The 24393-nt window shown below is 36.6% G+C and overlaps 2 protein-coding genes across 3 annotated transcripts in view; one reads left to right on the top strand and one right to left on the bottom strand.

Annotated features, from left to right (window-relative positions):
• Nucleotides 1-19200, top strand: part of LOC109105099 (fibronectin type III domain-containing protein 3B-like) — a 122744-nt gene extending 103544 nt beyond the window's left edge. The window contains exons 18-26 of one of the 2 annotated variants that reach the window (XM_042773608.1): nt 306-411; nt 1715-1887; nt 3861-3974; nt 4134-4284; nt 5317-5596; nt 9677-9892; nt 12486-12652; nt 12774-12901; nt 15606-19200. In XM_042773608.1, coding sequence (XP_042629542.1) covers nt 306-411; nt 1715-1887; nt 3861-3974; nt 4134-4284; nt 5317-5596; nt 9677-9892; nt 12486-12652; nt 12774-12901; nt 15606-15917 — 1647 coding nt within the window. In that variant the 3' untranslated portion in view covers nt 15918-19200. Of the gene's footprint in view, nt 1-305; nt 412-1714; nt 1888-3860; nt 3975-4133; nt 4285-5315; nt 5597-9676; nt 9893-12485; nt 12653-12773; nt 12902-15605 lie in introns of both variants that reach the window. The other variant, XM_042773616.1, reaches the window with a different exon arrangement.
• A 1371-nt stretch (nt 19201-20571) lies between these two features.
• On the bottom strand, nt 20572-23355 carry LOC109105612 (growth hormone secretagogue receptor type 1). Its single transcript, XM_019118879.2, has 2 exons — nt 22337-23355; nt 20572-21662 (listed from the first exon to the last, which is right to left on the bottom strand). The coding sequence occupies exons 1-2, from the start codon at nt 23112-23114 to the stop codon at nt 21358-21360; spliced, it is 1083 nt and encodes a 360-aa protein (XP_018974424.1). The 5' UTR covers nt 23115-23355; the 3' UTR covers nt 20572-21357.
• Between the last annotated feature and the right edge of the window lie 1038 nt (nt 23356-24393).

Raw genomic sequence — 24393 nt, forward strand, 5'->3', positions numbered from 1 at the left:
TGATTTGCTGCTCGAGAAACTTTTCTTATTATTATCAATGCTAGAAGCGGTTGTGCTGCTTAATATTTTTGTGGAAACCGTAACCGCATTTATTTGACATGGACGTCCTTTGAATGTTGTAACCATCACTTTTGATTATTTTCATGTTTCCTTGCAGAATAAAAAATATTAATTTCTTTCTTTCCCGCTTTCAAAAAAATAAAAATAAAAAAATAGTCTGCAATCTTTTGAACAGTAGTGTAAATCACATACCTATTTGGAGTTATAGTTATAAATACATAATTGTTATGCTTGTGTCCCTGCAGTGCTCTGAGAGTCTGCCTGTGCATACGCTATCTGTTGCTCCAGGACGTTGCCAGCCTCCCAGAATTGTGGGTAAAGCAAAACACAAAGAAGTGCACTTACAATGGGGTAAGATTCTCTGCATACAGTACGTAAACCCACAACATAATTCATTTCTCTTTTTCTCTATCCCTCTTTGTCCTTCCTGTACAGTACATCACACTTCTGAGAGTTTTTCATTCCTTAGCCTCTTTCATTTCATGTTTAGTATTATGTAAGTAACATGTAAGTGTCATTGCATTTTAATGCTTTTGTTAGCCTATCCAGTTGAACCCATTGCTACGTTGTTCATTCAATATATTGCAGAAAACGAGGGCATCAGTGTGGAGATGATGTTGTTTACATCAAAACTGAAACCAAGCCGTTCACACAGAACACATATTTATCACATTTTCTAGAGGGACATATATCAGCATTGCACTTGCGTTTGCACAAGAGAGCTGCATGTTTAGAAAGCCATGTAAAATTTATGTAAGTTCAACTTTTGAAAAACATGTCTCAAGACTTTATGGCAGTTTTTTCTCCATCCCACTGTATCTCATGTTTTTAAATGAAGAAAATAGCTTACTCTTTGTGATTGGTTTTCGGTCCTTTGTATTAAACTATACATACATGCATGGTGCTGTTTTTTTTTCTAATTGTTTATGATTTATAAACATTATTTTAAACATTATGCACTTTTTTTTTTTCAAAGATAGTTGTGTTATTTTATTACGCTTTGAAGAAACATGCATAATATTTTGTGCAATGTGCCCTCTTGTGTCCTCGGGAGAGAAGCCAAAAGCTTTTCCCCCTAACTGAAATTATGCCTTTTAAATTCGCAATTTAGTTTCTCAGTCATTTTGACAGCCCTACTCTGCAGTTTCAGATTTATTTCTGATAATGTGAAATTACATTTCACCAAGACTCTCTGTAGCATTTACCCAATGCCACAAAACCCCTTTGTCATATCCAGAAATAGCTTAAGATCAATATTTCCACCATTTTTGCTACATTTCCTCAACGTAACATTATCAGCTTGCACATATTTTCCAGTACTGGATGAGAATGATGCTCTTGTAGTGCACTTGACTCACTGACTCCCTGTGCCAGAGCTTTCGGTTTGGAGTTAATAGCCAAACACCCTCATTGGGGAGTGAATTCTTGGTCTAATGGGAGCTCTATTGTTGAGCTGCTGATTCCAGACTTTTTAAGTAAACACTTTGGATTCAGGATTTGGACAAGAAACTTTGATCTGAAGTTGTAAAGCTGTAATTTGCTCTGCCTTGAAAGAACCCCTTACTTTTATTATAAAATATTCAATGAACCAGTAATTTCTGCTGTTTTAATTCTTTGTTGTACTGAAGTGCTTTGTCTCTGTCCTTCTTTTCAGACTGTCCCTCCTCTGAGGGGGCATGTGAGGTGAGTGAGTACAGTTTGGAAATGAGGGAGGGAGAGTCTGAGCCTGCCGAGGTCTATCACGGCTCTGATCTTGAGTGCACTGTGGGCAGTCTGCTCCCCGGCGCCACCTACAGCTTCCGCCTACGTGCTGCCAATGAGGCAGGGGTGAGTGACAATCCACTGACATCCAGGTGCTTAGTAACAGATGGGTTGTTATAACTAGTTGACTAGGCTGTCTAAAGGACTATACTGCCAGAAGGTAACATATCAGCATACTAAAACTTTCTCAGAGCTTATGTGATTCTGAATTTATTTTTTAAAGCACTGCCACTAGTGCTTTAATGCTTTTATTATAATTTTTTTTTTTATTATTATTATTATTCTTATTTTTTTTTTTTTTAAAGGAACAAATTCATCAACCTTTGATTAGTCTGTTGACTAGTTGATTGGTAGGCAACCATCCTGACCTATCCGAACAATAATGCACCTCAGGTTCAGTCTCTTTATTACTGGTCTAAACCAGACAATAATTTTTTGAATCCATTTGGAATTAGAGGATTCTAAGGTGCTAAGATATAATTATGAGATAAACATGACATAAAAGTCGAAATCATGACAAATAGTTGTAATTATGAGATGAGTCAAATTTTAAAGTGCCCCTATTATGCCATTTTTAAGGTTCCTAATATTTTTTGGGATTCTCCTACAATAGGTTTACGTGCATGCAAGGTCAAAAAGCGATTTTGTTTTCTCAAAATATGCTTTTAATATCACCTCATTTTTCAGCGATTCTGAAACGATTTGTCCAGGCAGTTCAAAGGTTCAGTCTCTCTAAACCCTCATTTCCATGAGCCTGCTCTGCTCTAATTGGTCAGATGGCCCAGTCTGTTGTAATTGGTCTACCGCGTACAGTGCGTGTCGGAAACGATGCACCCATTGCCATAGTTCCGTATTTTGAACGCTCAATAGAAAATATAAACATCTATTATTTACCATACTTACAGGTTGTGATTCAGTGGAGCCAGCTGGTCCAAATAAACTGGGTACCCACTTTGAATTCAACGAGATTAGAGAAGCAGTTGTCAGTAAAATGATGGGAACACAAAAAGATTGGGGTTGTACTGCTGGGAATTTTAACCACTGATTCTTTGCAGCAGCATCTTTTGGAAATGAAAATAAAACAAATTTACTTTCACAGTGTAGGACACAGCGTCTTCTCGACCTGATGTTAACCACATGACACTATGTCACGTCACAATAACTTTATTTGTCTTGCACTTTTGGCTTTACAACTTTGCATATCATTTACATTCACATGCAGCTACATTACACACTGCATGAAAGGCAATATTCAAAATGGCATAATAAAGGCACTCTAAAGAGTCATACTTGCGATATAAATAAAAAAAAGAAAAGTTGTTAATTTTCATAAAAAAATTTTTACCTCATAATATCACCTCTTTATGTCATAAATGTGACTTCTAATGTCATAATGTCAACTTTATCATAATTATGACTGTCATAATTTTGGCTTTTATCTTGCAATTTCAATTTTGTATGTCATAACTTTGATGTTAGATTTCCTAATTATGTCCGTTTATGTTATTATGATTCACCAAAGCATGATTTTTTTTTCTTATGTGGCAGAAATGGGCATTCATAGATATCTCCATCTTTTCCAAGGATTTCTCTTTCTATCAGTATGACAGTGTTTAATCCATCAGTGTTCAGGAAGGCAGAGATCAGCCCTGGCTGTCTAACTTTTTCTTTTTCGAATGAAGTACTGTTCCCTGTCTCATTTCCCGGAGTGTTATTACAGCGTTCATTGTGAACACTAGAGCCTGAGGAGTGAATTTAATCCTCTTCTCTGTTTACTTTTCATTGTTTGTGTGAGACAAATTCCCACAAGTGAAGCTTCGATCTGTCTCGCATCAGATTGCAGTACTGGAGCCATGCTTTGATTTCACAAGGATGTAATGCAGGGTTTTGATTCTTATTTGTTTTTCGGTCTTGTTTGTTTTTCACATTTTATCCTGATACAAATAAACTCAGTTACATTTGAAACGTTTCATATGATGTATTAATTATTAATTTGCACTTCTTTTTTTCTTTCTCTGTCTCTTTTCATTTGCTCACAGTATGGGCAATATTCTGAACCAACAGAAATAACAACCGCAGCTGGTCCTCCTAGCCAGTGTGCAGCACCATCCCTCACCTTAATGTCCAATACCTGTGTGCTGGTCAGCTGGGAGGTAATATATCATATTTAAACCAGACCCATCATTAATAGGACATGGGTTTTACATTAACACACTCAACAATACTGTCAGTATTGACATTCAGATGAGCTGAAGTACCTGTTTGATTCAAACAATCAGCCAAATAATCATTTTATGCCTTGCCTCTCTCAGAGTCCGGAGAGCTCAGGGGCCGACATCTCTGAGTACCGTCTGGAGTGGGGCCGAGGGGAAGAGCCCATGGAGCTGATCTACTGTGGCCCTGACACGCAGTGTGAGATCTCAGACCTGACACCTGCTATTCATTACTACTGCAGACTACAGGTATTACTATTTTACCCTCTTTCACTTTCATAATGCCTTTTAATTGTATTAGAAATGTCCTGTGTTTTATTTGTAATTAATAATATATAGCTTTTGTTACTTTCTTTTATAAGGTGCAGTGCCCTTGGGAGTAGGAAAGTGTAAATAACTGTAAATAACTGATTAGTGCAAGATGTGGTTTTATTATAGTTTACAATTTATAGCGAGTCGTTCCTGAATCCAAAATCTTTGGATAGATTTTTGTGTAATATTTATCATATTTAGCATTTACTCTTTAGCATATTTAAATGAGCAGAGTAGTAAAACTATGACAGGAGAAGTTGAAAAAAACAGTGAAAGTTGCCGCCCATCTTGCACAGTGAGGCAGTAAAAAAGTTTGAGTCATTATGCTTTAAATAAATGAGCTGGTGACAGACATGTCTAGATGATGTCATATGGAGAGTTTAATAAGAGGATTAACAGCATAATTATTATTATTATAATCATTTTTATTTATTAGGAAATGTAGTCATGCAGCTCAAAACCGTTTACAGAATCGGATTAAGATTTAAAAATATGTATTTATAAATATACATTTAAAAAAATGTAGGCTGATGAACTAAAACAGATGACTTTTCTGTTAACAAATATGTCAGTTTAATCAGGAATATTTTTAATGTCTTTTATTTTATTTTTTTTAGGTGACATTCATCATTGTTGCACAACACATTAGGGTTGTCAGTGGATTCAAATATTTAATTGTGATTAATACAATAATTTTTCATAGTGCATTAACACATTTAGCTCCTTTTAAGAGAAAGGACACTAAACAACAGGCGTATGTGTAATTATTAAGTTTGGCAATTTGTGCGGATGCCACTATACCGTGTTATCATTTGTCATTTACTGATAATTTTTTAGAAATCACACAGAACTGAATAAACCAGTCATAACTATGAATTATAAATGTGAAAAACTTTGACAGCTAGCTTTTAACATGATTAAAAATTGATTACATTTTTTGACCTTTATTGAACTTTGCCCCCTCTTTCAGCGGCAAATCAGGCAGGTGCAGGACCATACAGTGATCATGTGTGCTGTCAGACCCCCGCCACCGCGCCTGACCCGGTCTCAGTGTTGTGTGTACTTGAGCACGACCCCACAGAGAGTGGCGTCTACACACCTTCCACTTGCCTGGCTTTGAAATGGGACGAGCCCTGCAACAATGGAGCGGAGGTCACATCCTACACTCTTAAACTGGGAGAGCAGCTCATAAGCCTGGGCACCAGCACCTGCTATGTGCTACAGAACCTACAGCCTGACAGTGAATACAGGTATGTACATACGCACATTGTGACACCACCATTCTGTCCACTAGATCACATTCATCTGGTGATTTACATAAGCACTTCTGCGATATGGGAAAACAGTCTTAACTAATAACTGCTTAGCTTTCCCATTCCCTCTGAGCCCAAACTGTGTGCTGCGGGGAGTAGTTACACTCCATCTCAGGTCTCATTTGCATTCTGCAAAGTTGTCCATTTCAGTGAAGCATGACGCCACAACCGCGTCACCCCCACTGCCTGTTTCCTCGCCCTGCCTAGGAGAACAGTGGGTAAACAGCAGCGTGTTAATGACGCTAATCGGAAGCTAATGAAAAGAGAAGGCCAGAGGGCAGAGTTTGTGTGTGTATCTACGAAGTGGTGTCCATAATAGGACATCTATCCCTGCATGGGGCCTCCACAGTGCACATACAAGTATCTCCATCAGCCAGCTTATGCAACCCATGTTTTTGTCTGAGAGCTTTGATTATGGCCTTTAAATTGGAGGTCTGCGTGGGACTGATTTTTCCAGTTTCATCCCACTTTCCTCCGGCTCCCACAGATTTTTAATCGCCGTCCACCTGCTCCCCACTTAATGATTTTCTTTCTGTCTACTTCCATTCAATTTATACCACCATTTAAAAAATGGGGTCAGTAAGATTTTTATTTATTTATTTTTTTGTTACCAAAAGAAATTAATACTTTTATTCAGCAAGGATGCATTAAATTGAGTGTAAAGACTTTTATTTTACAGAAGATTTCTACTTCAAATAAATGCTGATCTTTTGAACTTTATATTCATTAAAGAATCAATGCAGCTAGCTTTTTTTTAAACATTGATAATAATAAGACGTGTTCTTAACACCATATCAGCATATTAGAATGATTTCTGAAGGATCATGTGAGACTGAAAACTGGAGTATGAAGAATGAAGAATGAATTACATTTTACATTTACATTACATTTAATCATTTAGCAGACGCTTTTATCCAAAGTGACTTACAAATGAGAACAATAGAAGCAATCAGACCAACGAGAGAATAACAACAGTATACAGTACAAGTGCCATGACAAGTCTCAGTTAGTCTAGCACAGAATCCGTAGCAAGGTTTGTTTTTTTTTCCCCCAAGAATAGGATAGACAAGTAAAGGTAAGTGCTAATATTAGTTGGTCATTTTAATGTATATTAACATAGAAAATTGTAGTATAGACATAGAAATTGTAATAATATTTCACAGTATTATAGTTTTTACTGTAATTTTGATTTTAAAAAGCTTTCATGAGACTTTCAAATACATTAAAACAATTTAAAAAAAATCTTACCGACCCTTTTTTACAGTAGTGTAGGTCTTGTCACCTACACTTGTCACTTTTTTCCTCCAGGTGTCACAAATTCTCAATATTCTCATTAATAAAATGGAGAAAATAAACTGTGGGGTGCATTTACACTGTTTAAGCACCATAAATTTAAAATCTTGAAACAAATCACTGCTTCTTATATTTACATTAAATGCCAAATTTTTCATTTTTTTTTTCTGCGTAAATCTAAAGTTTGAAATGTAAATTTGAACTATTTGGTGGAATATTAAAGTGTTTATTAACTGATTAATCTCTGCTTTGAAAATCTGGGTTGTAAATACTCTTTCAGAAAGAGATTGGACCTCTCTGTAGATTAGAATTTTTTTTCAATACATCTCTACAATTTTTTTTTTGTAGTGTTTTATATTTTATTTAATATTCCAGCCATGTTCAATATTCATGTGCAGTGAAGATCAGGGTTTATTTTCTAGTTATGGCTGACCTTTCCATTTCCATCTGTTGTATTTGTGTGCTGTTGGACTCTTGGTTAACATTCTCAGCCACGCATCATTCCCCACAGGGTTTTGTTTTTCTGACACTGTTCATGGAACTATAATAATGAAATAAATAAATCTAGCCTACGTTATTTATTTGTTTATTTTCATATGGATTTTTTTATCCATTGATTGCTTTTGGATTTTAGAAGCAAAACCAAAGGCAGGATTCTTCAGAGACTATCTCAGTATTCCCCTGCCAGTGTTCTAACCGTGTAGACCTCTAAGAGTGGAACCTCTGTTATTTACCCTGTTCATACAAGGAAGCTGAGTTTCTGTATGTGCAGTATATTTAATATATCTTATTCAGACAAATGGGTTAAGTTAGTAATGTCACAAATTTGTATTGTGATCATTGTGACTTTAAATAGTGAGAATCTTAAATATGTCTTAATCAATTTACAGCATAATGTTAATTTATTTCCAGGTTGAAGTAAAAATAAGATTCTGAACTCCACTGTATGTGAATCAGGACTAGATCTTTGAGCCGGCCCCGGTGTGAAGCAGACTGTATGGTCATTTGATCTCTCCTAGATCGATTATGTCTTTTGTCATTAGGGGCGTACAGACTAATGCAATCTCTTGAAAGGTTAAAGTATGTTTTGTATTCAGTTAAATGTCAACCAAACAGTCTGGTATTGTGGAAGAGCCGCTGTTAATTCCAGTCCAGACTCCCCAACCCTCCAATTTTTTTAAACCCAGAAATTGATTTTGGTTCTATTTGATTGAACAATATGACAAGGCATAATCCTTGAATAATGGGCTCCTACACAAAGCACTTTCAGCTGACAAATATAAATTTGATCGAGCTTAGCAAGGTGAAAGTTAAGGAAGTTATTTGCATCCTCAAGTGAGCGAAACTCAGCCTGACGTGGTTTATTACTTCTTAGAGTGGCGGTGAGTGAAGAGATCGACCACATCTCATTTCACATCAAGGCTGAGTCAGTTGAAGATACAAAATACTGGATAAAACAAGCTGTTGTTTCAAAGAGAAAAGCCAGTTTTAGTTGGATTTTATAATTGTATTTTTGTTGATGGCGTGTTTGAAATAAATGCAAGTAATATCATAGAATTAATGTTGTATTTATGTACATATGTGTGTGTAAATAAATTATAAGAAATGTGTATGTTGTGGAAATGCTGTGAAGTGTTTCACATGGTTACCAGCAAAGCTAGGACACATCTGTTGGCCTGTTGTTAAACATGTGAAACCCCCTGCACTCCATTAATACATGCACATGCATATGAAGCTGCTCATATGTGTGTCATCTGCTCACCTCCTGCATGTACGGCAGCTGTAAGCGAAGGGGAATGTTGCGTTTTTAAAACATGAACATGAATGAGTCTAGTATAGTGAGTCACCTTAGCTCTGTTATTGATGAAACCGAGTGTCTCTGGTGACATTTGTTGTGTTTTGAAAGGAAATGCAAATCCACATGCTGTAATGTTGCAGTGCAGTTGCTTTACAATATACAGTTCAGCTATTACATAAAGTAAACAAGTTGCTTGGCTTTCTCTCTTTTGGAAGCAACATAAGTGTGTGGAATACAATATGTTGTTGAAAGGTTTTGTTGAAGGAGTGAGGTTTATCAGGAATTATGTTCTTAATGAGTTATTGATTTAAGCCTCAAAGCTACTTTGTCTCAGTCAGGAGGTCTTGTGGTAAAGGTCAGGTAAAGTCTGTCGTACTGATCCTTAAAGCTTGGGAAAAAAAATAGAAAGCACTTTTTCTTTGCTTCAAACTCTTGTGATGCCACAACTTTTGTAGTTTTTTGATACACGTGCAAATATGTAATTTTATAGTACCCAAACTGAAATATTTCTTGAGGAATAATAAAGAGTATTTCATACTGAGCCCATCAATCACACTGCTCTGTGTTATTACTCACTGTCTGATGGTGGTCAAAGGTTTTTGGTGTCAGGTTTTTCTTTTTATATATCATGTAGGAGAGACCAAAATCGTATTTACCATTAATGTGATATAAAATTACTGTATACAGTAATTGTGATGTATCATGATATTTTTTGGAGGAAAGTTCACAAAAATAACTGTGATAATGCCTGTTTTTATAATCCAGTAGGTTAAATACTAACATAATGTAAGGCAGTCCTGCTCACTGATGGCAGCACAAACATAAACGCTGTATCTCAAGCTCTTCACCATATACAGATCAAATCGCCCAGCCCTAAGGATCACCTGATGTTCAAGTTTTAAATGAGACTCTCTGTGCTGTGTCAGTCTGCAGATTCAGGCAGTGAATGAGATTGGTGCTGGTCCCCTCTGCCCTCCCCTGCTGGCCCGCACCAGGCCGCTGCCCCCTGTCCCGCCCCGACTGGAGTGCACTGCCGCTGGACCCCAGAGCCTCAAACTCAAGTGGGGAGACAGCAGCAATGCCAAGAGCCTGCTTGGAGAAGAGATGGTCTACAACTTGCAGATGGAGGACAAGAACAGAAGGTCACTTCATCTCAATTACACCTCATAAATGGCAGTAGATGCACCACTAAGAGGGAAATTGAATTCATTTTGAAAGCGCACTGAGCAATGATATAATTTAGTCAAGGTGAACTGTCATTAGATGACAGCAATTTTTTGCCATTATATACTTTTATTTTTAAACATTTAGCTTGTATTGTGTTTGTTTTTTTTAGCTCAACAACTGAAAGATTTCGAGGTGTAATTAATGTTAAAGGTCTGTAGGCCTTACTATTACAGACATGCCTGTATATAGGGCAGGCCACTACATTTTTAACCTCCCCGAGTTTCAGTTTGCCTCACATCCTAATTTAATTGCAACTGTTGATTGTTTTCCTTGGCAGAGTGGCATTTTGGCAGTATTTGTGAGCGGGAAACAGGCCTGACAGATGGGCATTTAAAAGAAAATATAATAATGAACTCCCCAATTCCCAGACAAAATCCTTTTAGTGTTAGACTGGTTAATTTTCTAATTATTCTAATGATTCTCTTTAGCCAGTAACAGTTTTTCAGGGGGAGAGGTGCTAAAAATATTAATCTTTATAAAACCTGCACTAAGGGTATATACAGTTAATATATACTCTAATTCTAACTTTATATAGTTTATATATACTCCTTCTAAAGTTTGGAGTCAGTATGATTTTTTACAGTTATGTTTTAATATTTGAACAGAAGTCTCTTATGCTCACCAAGGCTGTATTTATTTGTTTAAAAATGCATAAAACTGTATTATTGTGAAATGTTATTACAGTTGAAAAGAACTGTTTTCTATTTTAATATATTTTAAAATATTATTTATTCTTGTGATGGCAAAGCTGAATCTCAGCAGCAATTGCTGTAGTCTTCAGTGTCACATGATCCTTCAGAAATCATTCTAATATGCTGATTTGCAGCTCAAGAAAAAAATCTTATTTTTGTCAATACTGAAAACAGTTGTGCTGCTTAATGTATACCTTTTTTCAGGATTTTAATTCGTTTAATGCATCCTTTCTGAATAAAAGTATTACTTAAAAAAAAACTTGACTTTTGATGGTGTAAAAAAAACAAAAAAACAACTTTTGATGGTGTGGTTTTCAGTCAAATTATTTTTGATTTCAAAATGTTGTTCAGATACTTGTTGGCGCCACTGTATTTTCGTACCAAATGTTAACTTTTATGATGCTATTAAGGCTTTTCTTGCATCTTATTCAAGACTGGAAGTTGCAAAATGAAAAGGGCTATCAACTGGTAGCATAATGTCCCCATGAATTTGTGTTAGTCCTGATCAAATTACAGCAATAAGCATATTTACAGTACTAAAGGCCTAAGATCAAATTGCCATCTTCGGTGTGCATTAGAGTGAATTTTTATTATTTTTTTATTAGCGTTTATGATCTTAACAATGATTGATTCAGCTGCTTAATCAAAATTAAATGCCAACTGCACAGTCAGGGGCGAGACAAGATTCAGAATGTCTCTGAAATAGACTCGTAATTGTTCTGCTATTACACATTTTATTTCTGGTCAGATTGCCATAGTAACCGCAAATGTACTATCCATCAAACCAACAATAGCAGCCATTGTATTAGAGCACTTTTCTGTGGACTCCTCCTCTTGTTCTTGTTGTCTTACTTTTTGAAAAATCGTTTTTTTCTGGAGTTCATTTTATAATTCAGTAAGTGATCTGTTACTGCTTTTCAGAGCTGGACCTGTACAAACGACTGTGCTTAGTACATATGCACAGAAAAGAAGTATCAATCCAAGCCAGCATTCCAACAAAGACTTGGATGAAAAGAACATGAAGAGAATAGTTTGACAGGCTATAGTGAGAATATAAAGTGTGAACTGCAGGTCAATGGTCCGTTAACTTCATCTCATTTGTCGAGCTGGCAGGGGTTTTTTAAAATTGGCAAAATATCTCTGGAAGCAGTCATTAAATAGCAGCTGCTGCTTTGTTTTCTGTTTTGACCTGAGGTGTTTGTGTGTAGACTGATGGTGTTGTGCTAGGATGGGACATGGCATGAGGATACCAAGAGACCAATGCCAATATCAGAAATCTGCACCTAATTTATTGTAATTGAGACCAAGAAAAGTTCAATAAAATTTGTTGAAGTCTGGGGCTGTTTTACAATGTCATTATGTCCTTTCTTTGTGTTAGAAACACACAAATGGGGATAAAAGAGCATTCTTTAACATAAAATATTAAGCAGCACAACTGTCTTCAACACTGATGATGATAAAAAAAAAAAAATCTTGAGCACCAAATCAGCATATTAGAATTATTTCTAAAGGATCACGTGACATTGAAGACTAGCGTAATGATGCTGAAAATTCAGCTTTGCCATCACAGGAATAAACGATATATATATATATATATATATATATATATTCAGCTTATATATATATATATATATATATATATATATATATATATATATATATATATATATATATATATATATATATAGTTTTTACTGGGTTGATCAAATAAATACAGCCTTAATGGGCACAAGACAAAAAAACAAAACTCAACCCTACACTTTTGACTGGTGCCTGGTTACACACCAATAACATAAATGAAATGTTTATGGTTTAGGTTTGTTACAATCTACAGAGGCCCAAGCCACACATATAAGGTACAGAGACTAAATGAGTCGAGCAGCTACTGTCTCAGGATTCAAGCTGTGAGTGAGGCAGGAGAGGGCCTTTTCTCTGAAGTACACACCTTCCATACGACCAAGTCTGTTCCTCCTGCTCTCAAAGGTAGAGTATATTTGTTCAAGAATATTTGCATATTGCTTTATGCCACATACAGTATGTGTTTATGTACTGGATGGGCACTTATTTGATGCTTATACAGCTGAACCTGTGTATTATCTTTTAGCTCCTAAAGTGGTACAGATGGAAGGGAATGTGTGTGAGGTGAGCTGGGAGAGCATTCCACCAATGAGAGGAGACCCCATCTTCTACATCCTACAGGTGCTGGTGGGCCGAGAGTCTGATTACAAACAGGTGAGATTTTATTAATTATTTATTAATTTATCTAAACACTTTAACACATTCAGTTCATTTCTACAGGGAAAAAAACTATTCTGCATTTTAATAATTTGTACTGCATTGCATTCATAGTAAAATGTATATATTACGACACAGTGCTCTTTAGTCATCTCATTTGCATAAAAAACATATGCTCTATATTTCTATGAAAATGTCATTAGAATTTTGTTACATATAATTCAGTAGTCCTTTTAGATCATTTTTAAAATTGGATTTAATTCGAGACAACTATTTAGATTGTATTGCATATACAAAATCTGTTCCCATGAAGAAACAAATTCATCCACAGTATATTTTGATTGGCCTGAGGGTGAGTAAATTATCAGCAAATTTTGGGTGAACTATTCCTTTAATGATCTTGGGTCATTTGTGATTATTATTTATTTTTTTACATTGAACTTAAATTTGTATTAATATATCCACACCTGTTGGTGGAACAGAAAAGGCATTAAGTTTCTTTGCAGTGCATTGTTATTCAAGGAAAAGGAAAAGATCGAGATGTCATCCACACAGACTAAGTCTGAGATAGAAGCAGGATGATAGGTCTGTATCCTCTGCCTGAGACTATTAGTATTCTGCAACTGATGTTGATGCCACTGCTGATGGCTTTATAGAGACCAACACCCAGCTCATCTATCATACTTCATGCAATGGAAGGAAACAACAGCATGCATTTAAAAATGTTCTACATTGACAGATATTTATACATATTCTGTAATAACTTTATTCTTGGTTTTTTTGATTTTGTGAATTTTATGTAGTTTTGTTCTTAATTTTGTGATGTTGATTTTTAAGAATCAGTGACTTTTGTGGCAGTTGTGTTTGAGTCCCTGGATTGTCTCAGAGAGAGAATTATTATCATTCACTGCACAAGTGACATTATTGCACAAATTTTTGTCAGTTCGCTTACAAATGTGCTGTCATTTTTTGCATTTAATGGCCACATTAGTACAGTATATCAGCCTGTGAATCATAAATCCACTGACTGGTTGTGAAGGCCGCAAAGTCTCTCTAGGGATCTGTCCAGAGCAAGCCAATCAGATCCCTTCCTCCACAGGGATATTTTTCTGTTGGGGCACGACTGCTGCTGCTCTGATGTCTAATGTAGCTTGCATGGTTCCTATTACTATGTTAATGTGTTCCTTGTCCTGTGAGCTGTTAAAATGGATGTGAGAAGTGATGAGTGTGTTGTTTGCATTTAAAGAGAAGCAAGGGTTTAATGGCAGCAGATGCCACCTTCTGTTTGCTGTGGTTCTAGGGTGTCTGTGTGAACTCATAACTAGTGTACGTCTCCATTTTGCCATCTTATTCCACTACAGAAACATGTAAAACTAAAAGCTCAAATCGTAAATAGTAAAATAAATGTACACATAAAGGAAATGAGCATCAATGATTAAACATTCAGTATCGACTGCTGTATATCCAGTATTGTATTGAAAACATAGAAACTAAGTGATACAAATAGTGAAGCCCTCCTGTGCTGTAACATGAAATGTTATTCATGGGCCTGAATAAACTGTTCTGCTGTGCTTTATTTTATTTTTGTTTTAGTTCTCATCGATTCAGCTTGTTTTAATTTATATTTTGTCTGCTCATAAGTAATTGCTACATCAGTTTTACATGCTCTTTTGAACTCAAATGGCATCTGTTTCATTCCTCTCTGCTAATGGAATAATGAAATAGTAGCTGTCAAAAAGGGGTTGTCAGAAATAACTTATATTAAGTTTATCTTTTTTAATGCATTATACTGCTGAAAGGGTCAATTTCCAAACGTATTTGCTTAGCTTATGTATTTCTTTGATACATTATTTGGACATAAAAAGTAGCCTGAGTCTGGTATGCACTATAAAGCGGATTTTTTCCTTTACTTACTCAAATCAAATTTTTAGTCCTCTCCAGACCTTTGATACAGAGCTGAAAGGTGTTAATGGGTATTTGGAGGGGAAAGAAATTGACTGAAAAATTCTTAGTGCAACTTTTCTATACTGATCGTGCCGTGGCACTTTATCCATGCAACTGGAATAAACAATGAAGGTCTTAAAGTTTAACTCCTGGCTATTGGTGTTAATAACATTTATAATTATTTGTTATACTGTATATATTATATTAATAATAATCATTATAAAACAATAAGCAGTTCTATTTTAGTTATTGAGATATATATACTGTGTATATATATATATTAATCCGTTTTTAATTTTACATTTTCCTGTTTCATTTTAATTTCAGCTAAAGTTTTTGTAATTTTGCTGTGTTTGTTCATTTTTATTACTTTATATCTATGTAGTTTCTTGGGGATAAACTGACTTTTTATATTTTATTTGATTTCATTTAACATTTATTCAAGTAACATTTATTTTTTATTTTTTTTATTTTAGTTTGTTTTAATTTTAGTTAAATATAATAACCCTGATAACAAGAGCGTCTCATTTTTGCTTTTAACTCACAGAAACAGTGGCCTTCATAGTTTACATCATTTGAAAATGCTGAAATTATAACTAAAATAATTTTCTGTGGTCGACATACTGCCATAGATGTATTATATTGACCACGGAATATAATCAATTCCTGATGGTGTCCAGTTGGACGTTGTAGAAAGTTTTACTTAGTTTTAGAATGTAAAGCTATATTTTTCACAAACGTTCTCTCTCTCTTTCAGTTATATAAGGGAGAAGACACAACCTTCCAGATATCTGGCCTGCAGAACAACACAGACTATCGCTTCCGTGTGTACGTGTGTCGCCGGTGTCAGGACAGCACGCAGGAGCTCTGTGGCCCACTCAGCCCATCCTCGCTCTTCACCCTGCGGCGTACGGAGCTCGCACTACCCGGAGAGCTCAACTCAGCCGAGACCCTGAAGCCCAGCGGCATGTTCGCCACAGACGAACGATTCGCGGCAGTCTTAGTCGGGGCTTTCGCGGCCCTGTCTTTCCTCATCGCTTTTGTGGTGGAATACTTCTTCATGAAGTGAAGATCGAATAGGAACTCTGAACCAGCAGCCAGCCAAGGAAAAAAACATTTTGAGAAACACGAACACTTAAAGTAAACATCCGACGCGATGTACTGTAGGCAGAGTATGTTATACAGGCTCTCTTCTTGTCTTTCATCCTCTTTTCTCTCGCTCTCTGATGCCTTCGAGCCTGCCTGTGCATCGCTGAGTCGCTCACTCTTTTACAGCATGTGGATTTGCTCTGAACTCCTGGGGGAAGCAAAACCATGCCATCAAGCCTTACGAAGAGTTGCGCGACAGCCTGTTTTTGCATGCTTCGTTTTTTTTGTATCCCTTTAAGTGTACGTATATGTTGGGAGAAAAATGTATTGTTTTTTTTCTCCACATTCATGGCCTTACTTTGTTTATCCAAGTGTGCTTCACAGCATTTGTTTCACAGCCATAGCTTTAAGATGATGTAATACCCATGATCACAGTTCACCCAGTTCCTTTTTTTTTTTTAATACATAATCACGTGATGTTCACAGTTTGTACATCACAGTACGCATCACCACGATCCTTCTCAGAAACACGAAATACTGTTACCGTAGTGAGACTGTTGTAAAGCCCCCTGCTGCCAAAGCAAATTGCAATCCAAGTGTGGTTTAAGTGATGCTGCTATTGTGTGTTTATTTTTCCTACGAACGGAATCAGTTATCTAATATATAGAAATATGAATATAAATCTATAAGATTCTATAGAGCTATTTTAATATAAGTAACGATGAGTTTGAAGTAGATCTCTCTTTTGGAGTGTGTCAGTTCACAATCTATGGTGCTTTACCTGTGGTCAGTAGTGGTGGCGGATGAGGGTGAGGGAAGTTAGACATGCCACACGTTCGGTAACGACGCCCTTTGCCACCACACGCCCTCTTTCTCTGGCCATCTAGTCCTAAGGTGCAGTGACACAGTGCTACTTCTTTGCCTTCCTGCCCCTCGATTGACTTGGCTAGGCTTACGTCGCCCTCTCAGACTGACTTTGGGCTCTGTGTGGTGTCTGAAGATCCAGGGACCAGCTGATGGCTGGAGTCACAATAGCCAGTGCGTAGCTGTGAAACCGAAATAGCCTGTTTTGCCACTCTGTGAATGGCGTTGGTCCTCGGGACTTCGCCCGTCGTGTTCTGTCTGCGACCCTTACGTGTCAACTAGTTAAATGTTTCATCATCTTTGAATCCGTGAAATCCAGTTGGACATTTCTAAGGTGCTCGATCAAGGTTATTGTCAAAAGCAGCAGTGGACTCCTCCACCCGCTGCACCATGCCAAAACAGCCTGATGTGCTTGCAGTGCATCTTTAGCCAAGTAAAAGGTACAAACCAGCAGTTCCCATCGATCCAAAGAGTGTCTCCCACGTTACACTTGCAGAACAGTTAGGAGGTTTCTAAAAAATGAGAACTACATGGGGAAGGGTTTCTTCCCCTTTACTGACTCTCTGTATTGTACCTCAGGGACATGGACTTTTCAGAGGTGAAGCAGTAGATACGATGTTTCTGAGAGGATGCTGCGAAAACACTAAACGTTGCCGAATGATTCTGATATTGCAGTCATCAGTAGCGTCATTCCGTTGTATCTGCCTCTGCAGTTTTAAATGCGTTGTTTTCTCACCTAAGCTGTGCCTTGCTCCAGTTGTTCGTAAGCAAATCGTTTACTAGCTCAGAATACCTTTGCCAAAGTTAATGGGAAAGTAAGGTATCATTCTTTAGGGTTATTTATACTATCTATTGCATACAGTACTTTAAATGGCAATTAAAGTGCAATCTTCATTTATTTATTTTTCAAGAAATTAAGAGATGTAGTTATTTACTATTCTCTCTCTCTCTCTCTGTCTCTCTCTCTGTTTCTTGTAGCATGTTTTTTTTTTTTTCAGTTAATTTTTTTTATGTATTATAGATTAACGATTAAGGCCAGCATTCCTTTCATTCATAATTCTGGTTATGTTTATGTCTTTCATTAATTGGGAACATGTAACATGTACCATGCTGAAACATTTCTATATATCCAAATGCCTGCTCATCTCCTATCAGAACTCCAGCTAGTTGACTTTTCATAGAGAACTGTAGCAAATGTTTAATCTGTTTTATTTTTTAATTGTGTGTGTGTTATGGGACATACAGTACGTAGCTACATTTGGCACTGCTAAAAAGAGTGTTATAACGCTTTTATCTTACTGTTTGCCAAAGCGGAGGATTGTCCGATTGTATGTTGCTTTTTATCATTATTTAAAGGGTTACTTGAGAAATCTTTTGTGACACTAGAACATCATTTCTTGAAAAGGAAAAACATACGTTTAAGTTAAACTTCATCTGTGACTACAGTTTTTTTAGTAGTGAAATTTGTGCCATTTATTTGAGTAATCTTTCTGAGGTGAAATCTTACATGCTGTTTCACACCTAAAGGAAAGAAAAACAATCAAACTGTTTTGAGGCAAGTGACATTATATATAGAGATATATAGATATATAGTATGACAACTAACAGAAATGAAGCACTTTTTAAAGCGAAATATTAATCTTTATTAGAGTTATCTTGAGAAAACTGTACTTCCTATTCATTGTTGCTATTTCTTTCAAATTGAGAGTATCATGCAGCCAGAAATGTCTGTAGAACTGACCCACAGATGTTTAGTGAAAAGTCTGGAAGTGCATTGGCGTCCTTTTAAAGTGAGTGAATTATTATTATTATTATTTTATTTTTTTGCCCATTGTATAAGTAGTGTTTGGTCTTAACCAGCAATCTACATTTTTATTTGTATTCTTTAAGTATTTTTTGTTTGTTTGTAATCATATTGGTCCTATTGAACACAACTTTTATTTTGTGGCCCAAGTTCGGTTTTGTATTTTTATATTGCATTTTATTTTGGTTTATTTCTCTTTTATTTGTGCTCTGTTTTAAATATGAAAATGAATTTGAACATGATGTCTGGAGATCGGTCAGCTCTCAGTCATCCCAGAGAAATGTATTCAACTATTTTCCAAAAAAAGTGTATTTTTACCTCACTGTTTAAAAAAAAAATATGAAAAAAAGAAAGAAAAGGAAAAATATATGAAACATTCCAGGCTTGTCATGATCTACAATTTTTAAAGTCATAATTTTTTTCTCGTATTGTAAATGTTAGACAATTTCATATGCATATATATAAAAGAAACTGCCATATCAATGTTAATGTATAGATTTTTGCAAATACTACCCTATGTATGTAAGACTTAACTGTATCTTTAGCGTGTATGTAATATATTTATACCCAATAAATGTTTTAATTTTTTCTGACAGACTGTATTTTGTACTGGAGATATAAATCTTTCATATATAAAAGTTAGAGCTTATGGTTGAAGTCACTCATTGGTTCTTGTCTGTTGCATGCCATGAATAATAAAGCCCCTTGCAGTGAGTACAAATACTGATCATCTAGTACAATATTTTACATTGCTAACTTCAAATCATGTCCTTATTCTCAAAAACCCACCGAGTAGGAATTATTGAAATACTGTCCTACAATAGTGCTGAGGTGTCTGACGTAGAAAGATGTTGTTCATCGAAGCTGCTAGTCCAATTTCATCCACCAGCAAAAGTGCTTCATATGAACCTGTTGAAGCAGATACTCATTCATACAGAAAGGTTAACAAGCCAGTGCAAAGTGAAATGATGAATAGCTTTATAATAAATACTGAATATCAGACTGCCTGAAAAGCAGAGCGCTTATTTTTATGGCATGACCAGTAATGTTACATTTGTGTTGCCAAAGCAGTTGGAGCTTACAAATAGACTGTTTTGTATGTGCAACTGATGTCAGTCTGCGACCAAGTGAAGATTGTTTGTGGAAATTGACTGCAATCACTAATTAAAATCGGACTTTTATTAGCCTGTACTTTTAATAAAAGAGTCTCTTAGTTGAAGTCGATCATTAAAAGCCGTTTGTCCAGCTATGGTGCACATTTATTTAAAACTGACCTGTAATTGACACTTTGAAGAGTGTTTACATGCACGCCCCCTCTCCATCAGGGCTGTGGTATTTTCTTTTTTATATATTTTATGGTGAGGGAAGGCAGGAGTGGCAAGTGTGAACAGACAATCTCATTTTGCAGCATCACCTTCTGCCTCGTAAGGAGATCTGACTGATTTATGAAACTGCTCTCCTCTTTTATTCTCTTTCTCTTCGGTCTGGAGGCCCTGACCTTCGATTGACATCAATAAAACACCAACAGTCAGACTTTGCACATGGACACAGGATTGGATTTGTAACAAGATTTCATGAAACCCAAAATCCACTGAACCTGATGAAGAATGGGACCATCTCAACTGAACATTGCATTGCTTTTCACTTACTATTTATTTGAAGCCCATTATAATTTCTGCAAATGACCACATAGTCCTAGATTGAATTATTATTCTAGCTGTCACTCCATCTGTTTGTGATATGGATAGATTTCAGACTTACAGAACAGCCATAAAAACAGAATAGAGAAAAACTCTAAAAATTTAGTCTTTTAAAAATTTTTACACATTTAATTCACTGTTATACTTGACGTTTCTTTGTAATTGTGAAATTTACTAGCAATTTTTGAGGTAAACTTTCTACACTCTTTTTTTTTAGTGAAAAGAAAACCTCCAACACAACAGATATCCAATGGAACATGGGTATATTTACATATTTTACAATATACAAATATTAAAGTTTCTATACTGTACATCATTTAGAACACAAGACACATGCAGTTTCTACAACAAATACTACTGGATGTAAGAGGACTTGTTCACGTACAAGTATACTGTCACAACATTTATTGCAGTGGTTTTAAATGAAACTCTTCTGTATAACTGGCTAATTCTGTACCTATAGTTTAGCACATGAAACACTGAGAACAAAAAAAGCAAGCTTTTATGATGTTTGAGTACTTAAATGGACGAATGCAATTTTGACTTATGTTTCTATGTTTTTAATTACATTTCTTCTTTTTGAATTCTCTGTATTGCTTCAGTTCTGTAGTAGAGCCTTATTAACACACACATAAAGAAAGTGACAGCACTTGCTAAGAAAGCATGACATGCATACAGGCACAATGCAAATGAACGGCATCACCTCTGCAGTCCCTGTCATCGGGTGCAAAAGGTTGCTGTATCTACAGTGATAATTTTGTCTTCCAGATTTCATTTAGATTTAAGGCAACTGAAGTTATCTTTTTATCCTCCCCCTTTTTATCTCTCTATTTTTTTATAAAACATCAAGGCATCTAATGAAATGTTGAGCTTGGATGGACGAATGGCTGTTAAAGAATTGAATCTTTCCAAACTTTCCCTGATCTGTCAGAAAATGTATGAGATATGGATGTTGATCTTTAGTCTAATTAGCGAACTATCATCTTACAACATGGTGGCAGCAGAAGATGAGGTCTGAAATGGCTGTTGATGGTGAAGACAGTCTTTCACAGTCACAGGCTGGCAGTGGATTCTGTCCAGCATGGGGAACTCTCTCCTTTGACCACTGATGTGCTTATTCGTGGGGTATGACGCAGTACAAAAAGTCTGCAAGCTGCCATCCTGTACTTCTTGGACATGATGTTGTACAGAATAGGGTTGATTGCTGCACTCAGGTAAAAGAGTACAAAGGAGATGAGATTACAGTACTGGCTGATGATGGATATGACAGGAGAGCCCATCTCTGTGGATTTGGAGATCAGGTAACGTCCAACATGAAAGGGAAGCCAGCAGAGCACGAAGGCAAACACCACCACAGCTGTTAGAGAGAGGGAATGAAAGTAACTGAGTGGTGAAGTAGCAGTTTCCTCACCTTGTTGCAGCAAGAAAAAACATTATTAGTCATGCACAAATGCCACATTAAGAAACATCAAAACGCGTGTAAACTATGACTTAACAGAAAGCTCACAATTTTCCCGTGACTTCCCGCATTTTTCTTAACATACGATTTTGTAAATTTAAAGTGAATTTTATTTTAAATAATGTTTAAGTAATAAAAATATGTATTTTTGTAGATTTTATTGGACGTATTTTATAAAAGTTTTGTATCAACTGTTTCTCCCTTATTAAAATGAACATTTTCATTAATAATAAAAAAAGCATAACATCTTTCTTTATAGAACACAAAATGACAAGTGTCTCCTCTTTTTAATCACTTATCTTTGTTCTTAAAGTACAATTATAATTATTCACACCTGCTCAATTTTGTACAATAAAGAAATACTTCACAAAAATTGGATATATCAGCATTCTGTTCTCCTTCTCTTATCTTTTTAGCTTCCCTACCAACACAATTTTAGTGTATGCAGGACTGTACTGTTGTTTTGTGCCAAGCACATCCCGTGCGTAATAGATGCGCTTGTGCGTAAAGTGCGCAAATGATAAACAACTTAATCGCGGTTACCTGATACTGTGGTGAAACCGGGCACTTACCCAGCATTTTCACTGTCTGTCTATTGTTTTTTTCACGACTCGAAGCGTTTTCCCCAATCGTCTCCCTCTTTCTCTTCCAGAGCTTTCGCCCGATGAGACTATACAGAACAGTTAAGCAGAACACCGGCAAGAAGAAAAAGATGCTGGAGACCCAAACCATAATAGTTAAGAGCCCAGACCTAATGGCATATTCCGTCGCTTTGCATTCGTTAGTATCCCACGAGTTTGTCCCATTTTCATGCTCAACCCCGACGAGCACAAATACAGGTCCGGCACTAAAGAAGGATACTATCCAGAGGACCAAAATGACCCCCCGCACGCGACCCCTGGTCACGACTACCTTTGCCCTAAGAGGAAAACAAATAGCAAAGTATCTCTCCACACTGAGAGCAGTGATGTTCAGGATGGTCGAGTACGTGCAACACTCGCTCACAAACTGAAAGAGTTTACAAAGTATGTTGCCGAAATTCCAAGGTCGGTACCTCCAGATTCTGTACAAGTCCAAAGGCATGCAGAGAAAAATTAGTAAATCCGAAAAGGCCATGCTGGACAGGTACAAGTTAGTGGTGGTTCGCATTTCCTTGTATTTTGTCACCACCAAAATGGTCATGAGATTCCCCGTTACACCTACAAAGAAGAAGAGCACGCAGGTGACGGTGACCCCGGTTAGCACTGGAATGGGGAAAATGTTGACCGGGTGCTCGAATCCCCAGTATGTCGCGTTCTCATCCCAACTGCAGTTGAAGGAACAGTTGGACCGGTTCGTCCAGGTAGGCATGCTGAGAGATCATGGAGCGTCTAGATTCTCCTGTGAGAGAGAGCTCGGGGAGGACAGTCTCCCCACCGACTCCCCATCGTGCTGCGCGCGGGGCTGCCCAACATTTATAATTTAACTTATACAGCCTGCGAATATATAGCAGGATGCGAATTGTGGTAGTTTTGGAGGTACTGACCTTCCTAATAGACCTAATAGACCCCTAAAAGTCGTCAAAAATTATAATATATCTTCAAAGCAGGCCTAGTATGTTCATATATATATATATATATATAGTTTATATATAATATATATATATACACACACACACACACACACACACACACACACACACACACACACACACTATATGTTTCAAAAGAGTTTTCTGAAACCACAAAAGACACATTAGCGCTCGAAGTAAAAGTTCGCTAACAGAAGTCGCGTCCGCCTGTGAAAGTAACCATGGCAACACTACTCCGCTCTCTCTATTCGGTATTGAGCGTGAAAACGGCAAAACTGCCGTTATTTAATCTAGGGTTACATATAACATATATACTCACACAAATGTTATTGTTTTAAAAGTCTTTATGATACTTGACGGCTAACTTTTAGAGGCGCAATTTTAGTGCGCCCTGTCAGAGAATTCCCGACAGAAATTCCTTTAAAAAGTCGACTCCTCTGAAGGTCATTCAGTATTTCGCACCCTTTTGTACTCTGTAGATTTGTAGTTGTCAGATGAATGTCCTCATGACACATCCTTACCATCCGTTCCACATCTAAAATGGTTCCAGCTGATAGAAAAACTCAGAGGATTTAAGGATGGCAATCCAGTTTTTTACTGCCAAGTTATCTGTCCACATTGGACAGAAAATCGTTAGTCTTGAAGTTATTTAAGGCTTCTTTGGTCTAGGAAGAAAGATAAGTGTACAATGTGAGAGATTAAATCACCTCGCGGAGGATGAGAGTCGCGCGTAATGCGCGATGCCTGTCAGATGCGAACGCTGACTCTTTCATTAATGATGCCTTTGATTCATCATTGAGCAAGTGGATGCGAAATGTGGGTAGAGCGTGTCGTAAGAGGTAGGAAAACGTAATTTAAAAGACAAAAGTAGAGAACGTAATGAGGATTAATACTTGTTGAATACTGCCATCGTGGGGTGACAGGATAGAATGCAGTCTAACACATTCTTGTAAAAAGAAAACAACAACCACAACAACAACAACATTTTTAATAGACGGCAGACCAAAACATCAATGTAACTAAAATATATATCTCTGGGATAAGGTGTTATCATAAAAA

This window comes from Cyprinus carpio, chromosome A2 (assembly GCF_018340385.1).
Source record: "Cyprinus carpio isolate SPL01 chromosome A2, ASM1834038v1, whole genome shotgun sequence".
NCBI classification, from domain to species: domain Eukaryota; kingdom Metazoa; phylum Chordata; class Actinopteri; order Cypriniformes; family Cyprinidae; genus Cyprinus; species Cyprinus carpio.